The sequence below is a fragment of the Nyctereutes procyonoides genome, unplaced genomic scaffold, assembly GCF_905146905.1.
Source record: "Nyctereutes procyonoides isolate TBG_1078 unplaced genomic scaffold, NYPRO_anot_genome, whole genome shotgun sequence".
In the NCBI taxonomy this organism is placed as follows: Eukaryota; Metazoa; Chordata; class Mammalia; order Carnivora; family Canidae; genus Nyctereutes; species Nyctereutes procyonoides.
Genome location: NW_026575140.1, coordinates 54,917,707 through 54,931,609, shown reverse-complemented (window position 1 = coordinate 54,931,609; position 13,903 = coordinate 54,917,707). Strand labels below are relative to the sequence as shown.

General features: G+C 41.7%; 1 protein-coding gene across 1 annotated transcript in view; it reads right to left on the bottom strand.

Moving 5' to 3' along the window:
* Positions 1–2,098, bottom strand: part of LOC129496900 (myosin-13) — a 51,731-nt gene extending 49,633 nt beyond the window's left edge. Inside the window, exon 1 of the mRNA XM_055305258.1 lies at positions 1,895–2,098. Within this exon, the coding sequence (XP_055161233.1) occupies positions 1,895–2,098 (204 nt within the window). The remainder of the gene's footprint in view (positions 1–1,894) is intronic.
* Positions 2,099–13,903: the final 11,805 nt, after the last annotated feature.

Genomic DNA, 13,903 nt, shown 5'->3' with positions numbered 1-13,903 from the left:
CACCTGTGTGCCAAGAATGAGTTACAGATGTGCACAGCAACAGAGCCTTTCAGCCCTCAGGATCCAGGTAGGACTCAGGATGGCCAAGGCCAGGGAAGCTTGCCTCTGTTTACCCCATTTGCTTTGGGTGCTTCAGTGAGACAAAGGTTGGAAGGTTGGAAAGGAATACTCCAATGTATTCTGTGCATTTCCACCTCATCACCTCTGCTCCTTTGTCTGGAATATCTTTATTGACATTATGTCCAGAAACCCTCATAGTTCAGCTCAAGGGACACCTCTTCCATGCCACATTTCCTGTCTCTTCATCTTTTCAAGACTTTCATAATTCCTTGTAATAGAATTACTATTATAACAGCTCTGCTATAATAGTTACAACATTTGAACTTGGAGCATGGTCCGTGGCTGAACAGTATTTCTGAGATTACTACTTAATTTCATTTCTCTGGGTTTGCCCCCTCTCAACTCCCCCATTCAAGTATACAGCTGACTCTGCACACCATTAATTCAGGAGAGGTAGAAAATAGGGCAGAAAAGCGAAAAAGCCTATAAGGCTTTCTGGATTTGGGGCGCCTGGGTGGCTCAGCGCCTGAACGTCTGCCTTCAGCTCAGGGCATGATCACAGGGTCCTGGGATCAAGTCCTACATCGGGCTCCCTGCAGGGACCCTGCTTCTCCCTCTGCCTGTGTCTCTGCCTCTCTCTGTGTCTTTCATGAATAAATAATATTTTTTAAAAAAAGGCTTTCTGCATTCTATTTTCCCAAAGCCTAAGTCCTTAGAAAAGCTTTGAGGGTTTTAGTGAAAAGACAAAAGGTAGGGGATTTGTTGGTACATGCCAAATCTCTCTCTGTCTTTTTAAAGATTTTATTTATTTATTTATGAAAGACACAGAGAAGGCAGAGACACAGGCAGAGGGAGAAGCAGGTTCCCTACAGGTAAGCTGATGCAGGACTCTGTTCCAGGACTCTGGAATCACGACCTGAGCCTAAGGCAGATGCTCAACCACTGAGCCACCCAGGTGCCCCACATGCCAAATTTCTTGGGGAAAGGAGACTCCTTTGTCCCACTGCCCTACCCTAGAGAGACACCCAAAGTAGCACAAGGGGAGATGGAAAGATCTGTTCATTCTGAAGCTTCAAGGATTTGTTTCTTAGCAGATCATTCAGAGAGGAGACAAGACCCTCAGTGTGGTACTGTGTAAGGTCCAGAAAATGAGGTACACCCATAGGAGGAGACCCCAAGAATGACTGAAGAAAAATTATTTCCCTCCCAGTGAAAAGAGGCTGTAATCAGACGTTAAGTGCAACAAACAAACAAGAAATAAAATAAAGATGTGTCTCGTATGCCTAAGTTTATAAACTGAGAGTCACACCTGCCAGGCACATCTTGATTCCTACAGTAGATGATCAACTTTGGGAAGGCAGGTGCTGAGATTTGCTTCAATTTGCAAAGTGATGGATGCTAGACGTGATGGGTGTCCAGTCAATATTTAATTGAATGACGCATTGTAATTTTCTACATTAAGCTAGGCATCATCTCCAGTGCTTTCTCTGGAAGTCACTCTGCAGCCTAGGGAAGGATATTTGCCCGGACTACCCAGCAGTGATCAGCTCCAATCTCTCCCTTAAATGGTCCAACATCTGCCACCCTCACCTTCCCCTTTCTCCAAAGCAAACATCATAACAACTCTCAAAGCCCAAGTCCTGGAAAAGTGAAAGAAATGGGAATAAAGGTGTTTGCGATAGGAGCATCACCTGTCACTTCACTATGGAATAGATTATTGTAAGTCATGTTCTATCATCAGATTCCTATGGACCAGCATGTGATTTCTAATATCACACTGGAAAGGCTAGTGAGGATGCCCAAATGACCCAGGACATCTGAAATCAACACTTACCCGATCATCTAGGGTCTTGACTGTGACTTTGTCATTTTCCCTGCTCTGGATCATACCTTTCACGTACATTTCCTTATCATCCATCGCAAAGCAGGCTTTCTTAGAATCAAATGGGCGGTTTTGTGCTTCGATTCTCTCCTTCTCTGGCTTCCGCAGGTAGGGAGCTGCTTCTCCAAAAATGGCCATCTCTGCATCAGAGCTCATGACTGCAGGGGGTGCTGGAAAGACCAGGGAGATGGCTGAGTCTGGAGCTCGCATGACGCCTGAATGGGAAGGGTCCCACCCTGTTATTTCCATGCAGACCGGTCAAAAGCTCCTGGGATTTATTTAGCTCCCGAGGAATCCAGAACCAGGTGTAGGGGTTTAGATCAGGCAAGTGGAAGTGAGCTGAAAGTGAGACTGTACTCTAAGAAAAACATTCGAAGGGTTGCTTTCACCCCTGAGTGGAAGGAAGTGTGAGCCAACTAGATTGAGCCCAATTAAGGCAAGCCCAATGAAGGGGAGACTTGGGAAGCACTTCCTTAATTACACATCACGTTTGAACCCTGTGATCTCAGCGTCATCCCCAAATCTTTTTTTTTTAAGATTTTATTTATTTATTCATGAGAGACATACAGAGAGAGGCAAGACATAGGCAGAGGGAGAAGCAGGCTCCCTGTGGGGAGCCCTATGTGAGACTCGATCCCGGGACCCTGGGATCACACCCTGAGCTAAAGGCAGATGCTAAACCACTGAGCCACCCAGGTGTCACAACATCCCCAAATCTTAAGGGCATCTGAAAAGAGTTATTGGAATGTCAATAATTCCTAGTAGAAATTTCAGGGGGTCCAATGAACAGCAATGACTTGAATGTAAAGTCTTGCCATGCTTGCTTAGCACATTATAGGTAGTGAGCTGATGGGAGGCATGATGGCCAAATGCAGTGTTCCAAACATTAACATACACCAGAGTTACCTGGAGGGCTTGTTAAAACGCAAACAGCTGGGCCCCAACCCTAGAGTTTTGATTCTGTGGGTATGGAATGGGGCCTGAGAATTTGCACTCCTAGCAAGCTCCCAGGTGATGCTGATGCTATTGATCCAGGGACCATGTCTGAGAACGGCTGGCCTGAGCCCTCCTCCAAGTGTGGCCCTTGAATCTGTTATATCGTCCTACGCAGGAGTGAGTTAGAAACAGAATCTCTGACCAATCCCAGATTACAGAATCAGAAGCTTCATTTTAACGAGATCTCCAGGGGATTACATAGCAGACGTGAGAAGAAGAATCGGGTCTAGTGCAGTGATCTCCGAACCTCACTTGCGTGTAGCAGTGACAAGCAGTGTTTAATTAGGTAATACCCACCTTAAAACTCACTGGCTGATGTGCGTATGCGTGTATGTGTGTGTATAAGCGCCTTCCTGTTTCTGCCTCTCTCTCCCACTCTCTCTTTCCCATCCCTCCTATCAGTCTATTCCCAAACCATTCCCCCTTCTTTGGCCTTTATCTGTTTTGCCCCACTTAGAAGCCAGAAAATCTGGCTTTAGATTCCTAGCACTGCACTTGGTCAAACCACTTAGCTTCTCTGGGTCCCTGTCCATTTGATTTGATTTTTTAAAGAAACCATTTGGTTTTTTTTTTTTAAGATTTTATTTATTTATTCATAGACACACACACACACACAGAGAGAGAGAGAGAGAGAGAGAGAGAGAGAGAGAGAGAAGCAGAGGGAGAAGTAGGCACCATGCAGAGAGCCTGACGTGGGACTCGATTCGGGGCCTACAGGAACACGCCCTGGGCCAAAGGCAGGCGACGCTAAACCGCTGCGCCACCAGGGCTGCCCTGTCCATTTGATTTTAAATGAGGTAGCAAGTGTAGTTCATTTCTAAGGCCTCTGCAGTCTATGTGGCTCTCAGATTCCTTTTTTGAGTCTGCATCTGCTTGTCCCACTCCCTCTGGATTCTGACCTCCAGAGCCCTCCACTTCTTTTCCCCATGTCATTCCTCTTCCTGATTCCTCCCCTTTCCCTTCCCACCCATTCTCCTGTAACTGATTAAGGAGTGAAGTTACACACACATATCACCATAGCTCTCTTAAGAAAAGTTCATATTTTTTTAATAAGACTTTTTATGTTTTCTATTAAAAGCAGGAGAACTGAACATTTTGTGGTTCTCTCTGGGAAGTCGGGTTCCCCCTGCTCACCCATTATGAAATCGCTCTTCATTGGTGACTTGTTTTATTATTCCTTCCTGCCCTGCTGTGGGGTTTTATTCCTATAGAAAGAGAAGCATCTGCTTCCCTCTGGACCTTATTCAGCTAAGTTATATCTTAGTTTTACTTTGGCCAGAGGCTGTACTGAACTACAGTGATTAGATTTTCATAGGAATTCAGTAGGGCTCCCACAAAGAGGGCCCCTGGCCTACAGCCATCCTGCCGGGTTAAATTTTCTCACTTCCTAGCTAGCAGATGAAGAAGAATTCATGCACATAGCTTTCCCCTTCTCTAACCATGGTCCCCCGTATTGTGTGTGGCTTAAGTGGGTTTATACAACAGCAGTGGTTCAGAATCCCTTGACATTCTCAAAAAGAATTGAGAACCCAGTGAGGTTGGTTTATGTTGGTTATATTTACTGATGTTTATTACATTAGAACTTGCATTGCGTGTTAACATGAATAACATTCTTATGAAAATGACTGTATTTTCCAAAATGAAAATAAATTAGTGAGAAGAGTAGCATTGCTTCTCGTTTTCACAACTTACTATCCTTTTTAAGATTTTTAAAATCTATTTTAGAGAGAGAGAGAGAGATAGAGCACAAGCAGTGGGGTAGGGCAGGAAGAAGCAGTCTCTGCTGCAAGCAAGGAGCCCAACTTAGTGCTTGATCCCAAGACTCTGAGATTTTGACCTGAGCAGAAGGCAGATGCTTAACAGACTGAGCCCCTCAGGTGCCCCTTTACAACTTTCTTTAATGTCTACTGAATAAAAGACAGATGGATTTTCCTGTCTGCTTCTGTATTCAGTCTGTTGCTGTAAGGTTTTTTTGTTTTGGGGTTGGGAGGTTGGTTGAAATAAATACAGAAAATCTGGCCTTATACAGGTATGGAATTTAGAAAAGGAAAGAATATTTTCATTGTCTTTTCTTAAAAAAAAAAAAACCCAAACCTTTATTCATTTATTTAAGTAAACTCTGCACAACATGGGCTCGAACTCATGACCCCAAGATCAAGAGTCACATGCTCCACTGACTGAGCCACCTAGGTGCGGTCCTTTGTTGTCTTTTTAAATAATTGTGAATATTCTTCTTAGATATTATACCAAAACTTGACAAGTGGTAGTTCCTTAAGGGCTAGTTGCAATGTGAAATAAGATCTGAAACTGTATCCATGAATATTTTGTACTCTACCCATTGGTCAGGTTTTGAACTCTGAATGGATCTTTCCCCATGGATGAACATCATACATTAGTCATTTGGAAAATCTTGATTCACTGAATTATACAAAACTTCTGAATGTTGACATGTTTCATTATAGAATATAAAATAATCACCATCATTAATATTTCCACTGATTTCATTAGGAAATTCTTTAAGTACTAGAAAGTTGTCAAGTTAGTGATAGCAGATGCAAGTTTTCCAAAATTCTCATTCTTGCTTGAAAGCTTAAGTGTATCATTAGTAACAAATGCTGTCAGTTGTTTTCCTTGAAATGATAAGCACACTTCATTCCTTTTTCAGAATATATCTGCCAAATATCCAACTCCAAAAAAACACAGTTTGTCCACTAGAAGTTCTTTTAAGTAATAATGATGCCACATGAATAAAGTGGCTAGTTTGTATTGCGACTCAAACAACTGCACATGTGCTTTTCCTCAAGACAACCATCAAACTCTGGTACGCAGCTAGAGTGCCTTATGCACACTTCCCATTTCATCACAGAGAATATTATAAATATATGTGAGAATTGAATCATACTAGAATTAATAATTTTAACTGTTGGAAATTTCAAGTAATTTTTAAGTAAAATGTTTATTTTTCATTTTTAAATTTTATTTTAATTTTTTTAAAAAAATTTATTTATTCATGAGAGACACAGAGAGAGGGGCAGAGACACAGGCAGAGGGAGAAGCAGGATCCCTGCGGGGATCTCGATGCAGGACTTGATCCCAGGACCCCGGGATCATACTCTGAGCCAAAGGCAGACACTCAACTGCTGAGCCACCCAGATGTCCGAAGTAAAAATTTTTAAATAAAATAAAACTGTTTTTCATTGCCCGTTGTATAGCAATGACAATGACTTGGTTTGGTAGCATGCCTTGATTTGTAATAACGCACCAGAAATTTTATCCACTTTTGCTTTCACATCATTAGGTTAACACAGGTTAAAAAAGGCAAATAGTGTTTAGGTATTATTATCATGAAAATTGTTTGGGTCTCATGTTCCTCCTGAAAAGTTCTTGGGAATCTCCAAAGATCCATAGGCCACTTTTGAGAATGGTTGCACTATGAGGGATTCTTGTCAGGTTGCAGGTTTATGACCATACATGATTTAGCATGCCTTAGTATTAAGCATGGTATCCAAAGTGTTGGAAAATGATCTACATCAAAATTATCTGCAATAGAATCTCTGTGGCTGGGTCTGGAGAATCTGAATTTTTTCCCAAGGGCCTCAAATCCAGTGATGTTTGGGAATTACTAGCTTAAGTCATTATTTTCTTTCCAAAACTGTGCCATGGTCCCATTGGTCATACCTAAAATGACTTTAGGCAAATATTTCTTAATTTTAATAATTATGTGCTCATTAAATCTGTTATTTTATCAAAATCTCATTGTCATCAATTGTAAGATAAATTATTTCAGAAATTTAAAAATGCATCTTATTATAGTGCTCCTTTCATTGATTGTAAGATGTTTTTCAAATTCAGAGATAATAGTTTGTGAAAAATATAAAGAAAATTAAACTTGATCAAATAGTGTAATATGTGCTATGTTGGTTTATGCTGGTGGGATGACTTTAAAAAAGAAATCTAAGGAGGGGTGCCTGGGTGGCTCAGTCGATTAAGCATCCAACTCTTTTTTTTTTTTTTTTTTTTTTTTAATTTTTATTTATTTATGATAGTCATACAGAGAGAGAGAGAGAGGCAGAGACACAGGCAGAGGGAGAAGCAGGCTCCATGCACCGGGAGCCTGATGTGGGATTCGATCCCGGGTCTCCAGGATCGCGCCCTGGGCCAAAGGCAGGCGCCAAACCGCTGCGCCACCCAGGGATCCCTAGCATCCAACTCTTGATCTCAGCTCAGGTCTTGATCTCAGGGTCCTGAGTTCAAGCCCTGCTTTGGGCTTTTCTTAAAAAAAGAAAAAAAAAACCTACAAAAACAAACCTAAGGGGGGGGGGAAGGAATGAGGTAAAGGAAAATATTAAGTGAATTCACAGTACTGGTGTTAAATGGTATCACAAAATGTGTGACAGTAGGGGATCCCTGGGTGGCACAGCAGTTTGGCGACTGCCTTTGGCCCAGGGCGCAATCCTGGAGACCCCGGGATTGAATCCCACGTTGGGCTCCCAGTGCATGGAGCCTGCTTCTCCCTCTGCCTGTGTCTCTGCCTCTCTCTCTCTCTCTCTGTGTGTGTGTGACTATCATAAATAAATAAAAATTTAGAAAAAACTTCTTTAAAAAAAAATGTGTGACAGTAGCATAAGAATACAGCCTGAACTAATAGCTGTTGGTCAAACTCAACTTTTAGGCATCTCAGAGAAATAAGATTCCATGTGGGCTTCAAGTCATGACCACTTTGGAGGTGGAGATTTTTCTCCTTTTGGCCACCACTCTAACCATGACTCAGAACATAGTTATCTCCTAATTTTACTGCCTAGATGAGGCATGAATCGTGTCAGCAATATTCTCACAAAGGTGTTATCCCGCCTACTTGAACACCTTGAGGAACTATTTTTTTCCTTTTGGGAAGTTTTCACAAGTTGAAGATGCTTCTTGTTTTAGACTAAAATCTGGCTTTCTGTAACTTGAGGACAGTTGATCCTCGCTCTGGCTCTCGGTAATAGCAGAAGGAATTCAAATCCATTTCCCAGAAGATGACTCTGCACTCATTTGATGGTGACTCTGTGTTCTCCTTAGCTTTACCTTCTCCATGCTAAACAACCCCAGCTGGATCTTCCTCTGTTTCTTCCGTGATGTGCTTCTGAATCTCCTTTACTGTCATGGTGACCCCACTCCTGTTAATCTCTCAAAGTGTGACATCCAAACCACATGTCACCCTCCATCAGCCTGGGGCCTCACCTCTCTTGACCCAGGTGTAATGCCTGAGATGGTGACTTCCTTTTGGCAGTATCATCACACTGCTGACTCACTGCTCACTGTCAAGCAAAACCCCTCAATCCTCTGCCTGCGTGCGGTTGCTAAGTCAAGTCTTCTTGCCATATTTGTGCACCTGTGTTCTAGGACCTAAGGATAAAACCATTCATTCTTGGATGATAAGCTTTGCCTTGTTAGGTCTGATCCAACTCTCTAGGTGTGACTCATGGTGACCCTGGATGCTATCTTCTGAAAGTCTCCTAATTAGCTCCTTTTCTCTTCCAAAAACTCAACCTGCTTATATTCCTGCATGGCTGTGTTCCTTCAACCATCAATTCTGTTCCTGTCTCTAGGGGTCTTCTCGTTGAGACAGCCATCCCAGCCCATTTAATCTCCATTTGCCACTTTCTGAGTTCCTTTCTGTTTGCTCTGAGGACACCGATGCTGCTCTTGACTTTCATCCGTCTCCTGGAAATTTCTCAGCCACTGTATCTTGTCAACAATGGTGGAGGCATGACTCAATCATATTTTGCTTTCCTTGATTCTAATTCACCTAGAATTGTCTATTAAACACAAATTTTGCAAGAGGTGGCAAGAAAAGGTTGTTTTTAAAAGATTTTTTTTATTACTACACTGAGTATAGGTTTGAATTGATCTCTCTTTATTCTTTTAGCATTATTTGTTTTTTAAAGATTTTATTTATTTATTCATGAGAGACACACAGAGAGAGAGACAGAGACACAGGTAGAGGGAGAAGCAGGCTCCCTGGAGGGAGCCTGATGTGGGACTCGATCCCAGGACCCTGGGATCACGCCCTGAGCCAAAGACAGACACTCAACCACTGAACCACCCAGATGTCCCTTCTGAGCATTATTTGTGAGTAAGCGCACAGCTGGGTGGATTCAGGGGTACAAACTCTGCTCAAGGAGTAGCAAAGTTAGCCTGTGTGTGAAAACTGAATTGTAACAGTATAAACATGTTCTGGGCCAACTAACTATAGTGACCTGGAGCTTGCATGTCAAAATTCTGCACTGTATTTTATGCTTATTAGTATGATAAGCAAATTTGGGGAGCTATTCTTCCTTTGATAAAACCCGCATATTTTGAAATCTGCCTTAAAGGAATACTTAAGTAATTGGCTTCAATGCCCTCCATTTTCGGCTTCTTGTGAGTGCAGTAAGAATGAACATACGTAAAACAATGTTTGCTAATTTTCATGATTGCATTTCCAATCTGGTTGAAATTAATTCTTACCTTCTCAGTTCCCAAAGTGATGGTCAGCGTCCTTCAGGAACAAAGTGCCTTCTTGGGAGTTATTTCAGAAACCAAAACCAAACAAAAACAAAGAACAAATGAACTACAAAGAGTTTAAATACATCTAGAAACTTGACTAGCTCCAAGTTCTATTTTTAAATAGATACACAGTAGATGTGGGATGGAATTATATTTGCCATTTTCACCCTGTGGTTGAAATGATCACTCTTTAAATAATTAGTTGATTACAACATATGATTAATACTTTTTTTAAAAGCAGTTTCTGTGTGTAAAGTACTACATCAGCTCTTTACGATGAGGTGCAGAGAAGAATAACGACAATCTCTGCTCTACAAAGAAGAGTAACACAAATTCTCAAGGAGCCTAAATGAAATGTTAGGGGGACTTAGAGAGATGATACTTTGGGCTGAGAGTAGGGGGCTGTGAGTGGTCAGGGCAAAAAGAAAGGAGGGAGAGGGAATGATCCAAACTGTAATCTGGATGCTTGGAACCAGTAGCCAAATTCTTTTGGCAGTAAGTCGTGAATTGTAGGCAAGACTCCTTTAAGGGATCTAGGAGGAGCACTCATTTAAGTTATTCTAACTTCTCCTAGAGAAGATGAAGGTAGGTAGGGCAGCTGAAAATTCATCTAGGACTAAAGCATCTCAGGTCCAGGAGTTTATAACCTCCGTGATGATCTCTGGGAGCTGTGAGAGTCTGAACATTTCCAACATCAAATTTAATTTAAAGAAACTTCCCATTTATAATGCAGTACTTCCGTGGAACCAGGGAGGACCATGTCATGAAATGCCATTTGGGCAGGAAGAGACATTTCAACACTTGGCTTACTATTTTGGTTGTCTCTTCCCTTCTCTTTCTCTCATGAGTCTCTGTTAATCTCCAGTTATCCTGTAAACTTCTTATCAATTTTTCAGGAAAAAATTAAATGATTACAGATTACATCCTGAATCCTTAGTTTAAAAGAAATAAGACTTGGTGACCCAATCTCAGTTTCTTAATACTGGCTCTGTTAAGAAGCTCTTGTAACTTCTTTGAACTTTGATTTCTTCTATAAAATGAGACAGATGGGTCAGAGAAAGCTCCAAGAGTCCACTTAGCCCTGTGAACGTATGACAGAAAGTACTCTGGTGGAGATGGTGGCCTGGAATTAAAATGTCACAAGCCTCCCAAGCCTGGAGCCCCTCTGAGCAATGCAAAGTGCAGTCAGACACAACCCAGTCTACAGTCCACAAGGCATGCTGCACAAGACCAGTATGGAAACCAGCCAATAATGACCAGACTGTGGTGCATCCTAGGAGGGATAAAATGCTTGGGAGGATTTCTTCCTGCAATCATCTCCCAGAAATCCTGATGTGGGAACAAAATTTTAAGTAACCATAATAATTTCAAATGATAGTTAAAGTCAATTACAGAAGACATGTCACAAATTAGCATGTTTATTTGCTAACTGCATGATATAACACTGACCAAAACAATTAGGGAGAGGGAGAGTTGAGCATCATATTCAGTTTTATTCTGCAGGTTATTATTATTATTATTATTATTTGGTCTCATAATTGTTTATGTTCTTGTTTTTTGACATCTTGTGAAAGTATCTTGAAAGGCAATTACCTGTCTTACTATCTTTGCCCCGTCTTGCCCTTAACACCAGACCTTACACTTAGTAGGTCCTCAGTAAAGACTACTGTGTGGCTGTTCCTCCTTGACCTGACCAGGTTTAATCACAGTTACATGGAGCAAACAAGTGGACACTCGTGAGCACTTACCTTGAGAGACCGCGATGAGGCAGTTTCAAGAGTGTGGGCCCCCAGTACCCTTTATACTTCCAAATCTGCCAGCCCAGCACTCTAACTTGGCTATATTTGGGGGATCACCATTTACTTGTGAGATGTAAATGCGTCGTAGCCCTGATCTCTCACTCTTGTTAAATTACTTGGATAAATGACCAGCGGAGGCTGCATAATGCCAAGTCAGCTGCGTAGGGATTTTGACGTTGGACACAGATCTTTGAGACTTAGAGAGTCCTAGGGGCTGAGTGCACTGGGGCAGAGTGTGCTAAGAAGGTCAGTGAAGGGTAGAACCACAAGATGAATTGTCAAGCAATGGGAGATCGATAGCACAGACAGGAATTCCAACTCAACCACCTAGCGTTGATGTGGGATGGTGTGCAGCTCTTCTCAGAAATTTCTGGAAAATTTAAGATGGACCATTTAACACATCCAGTGTTAAATGTTATTTATTATTTAAAAAATCCACTGATGAAGGAAGGCTTTCTAAAATGTAGTACATGTTATCTTGTGTTTTAAATATGTATCTTGAGTAGAATTTAACTTTTTCTCGATCATTCAGACATCTGGGAGAAGATGGAATGCAGTCATCTGGGATATTGGGGTTTTTTGGCAGGGTTTTTTCCATGTGTTGATTGTTTCTAGATTGTTATGAATTGTGTTTATTTTTTAGTTTTTTTAATCTTCACCTTCACGGCCAACCTCTCAGGTATGGTTAGTATGCTTGCCTCTACTGGCCTGGTTTTACTCTTTCTAATCTGCCATAATCAAGGAAGCAGATTACAAAATTCATTGAGATCAGGCTAAAGTAGGAGTCAGTAGGTTCCGAATGAAGTTCTGGAGTTCTAATGAAAATACATGGTCTTTGGGGATTTTTCTTTCTCAGATAGAAGTGATGTTCAAATATGTAGGAAATTACACCTATTGACAGCAAGACCAAATGACCTGTTTAAATCGTATGTGATCAATGTTTGCTGAATCAAGATTCTCATTCAGTCCTCCTGTGAGTAGTCTCATACAGGCGGGGTATTGCCAAAGGACAGTTGGTGAGAGTCAAGATAAAATTGTGGGTAGAGGAGGAATAGACAGGAATAGGACTTCCACATGGTGTTTTTCCAAAGCGGGTTTGACAGAATGCTGGTTCTGGGGGAAACTGTGAAATAAATAGTCCCGTGGTTAACTGAGTTTAGGAAACGTGGCAAACCCTGTTCCCCGCCTCAGAGGTTCACCACAAATATTCACATATTAAGGGATCAGAACCATCTGAGCCATCTTTCAGTAAAGATCTGGTGGTGGATCACCATCTTAGTTTCTACTCCAGAAAACGAGAGGGGAGCCTGAAGGCTGTAATCCACATAGAGGTTGTTTCTATTCCTTAGCAGCATTTGGCCCAGAAGAAAGCACCAGAGCCATCAGGCATAAACACAGCTGCTTTCCTTTGAGGGACAGCCTTTTGCATGTAGCAGATGCTCAGTAAATGTTCCAGTGAATAAATGAGTCGAGAAGATTCATGGAGAACTTGGGAAGTGATAAGAAGGAATATGGAATCAGATTCAGTCTCATTCACTAGTCATGGCTTACATTTATTAAGAACTTACCACATACCAGCTTTGTCCTTACTGGCTCACTGAGGCTTCATAATGTCTTTTGTGAGGTAAATGCTAATATTTTTCTACTGACCTTTTTATAGCAAATGAAATTGGACCACTGACAATTGAGGTAACCTGCCCAAGGCCACATTAGTAAGTGGCAGAGATGAGATTCAAAGTTTCTCTGGCCTGAGAGCCTGTGCCTATAATCTGTAGCTTTTGCAAGCACATCAGTTTTGATGCAATGGGGAATGGGGATGTGGAACAGGGTCATTGCTCCCAAAAGAGCTGTTAAGGGATATGGGGACAGAGCTCATGAATGGGAAAGGATAAACCACTCTTCCGCCATTAAACCAAGTGCCAAATGCATGGGATGTGCTGTGGATTAGATGGATGTACAGGGCATTTGAAACACCTATAAAGTATGTTGTATATGCAGAATCTTATCAGAATTGTTACCAGTGATAGTGATACTTCTTTGGAGGAGAAAGGGATTTGGAGGGGAGTGGGAACTGTAAAGAAAATAATGACCTTCTTGTAGTACTTTCCAGTTTACATAGCAGTTTTATATATTTTATTATGCTTGATTTTCTCTACAATCTAAGGGGTTTATAGTATTCATATTCAGATTATTATTCAGGAGTTTATTGTATTCATATTCAATTATTATTCAGGGGTTTATAATATTCATATTCAGGTTACTATTATTCCCATTTCCCAAAAGGAGAAACTGAGGCCCAAGGGGGTTAAGTGACTGGCCAAAAGGCCCCACAGCTGGTGGGCAACAGAGCCAGAACTGAAATCCAGGGTTTCTGATTCTAAATTCTTGCTGTCTCCTTTATTCTGTGCACTTTAAAAAAAATAAGATTTATTTACTTATTTGAGAGAGAGAGAAAGAGAGCACAAGCAGGGGGAGGGGCAGGGGGAGAGGGAGAGAGGAAATCTTAAGCAGACTCCCCACTGAGTGCATAGCCTGAGTCAGGGCTTGATCCTATGACCCTGAGATCATGACCTGAGCCAAAGTCAACAGTTGGACGTTCAACTGACTGAGCTGCCCAGGCACCCCTATTCTGTGC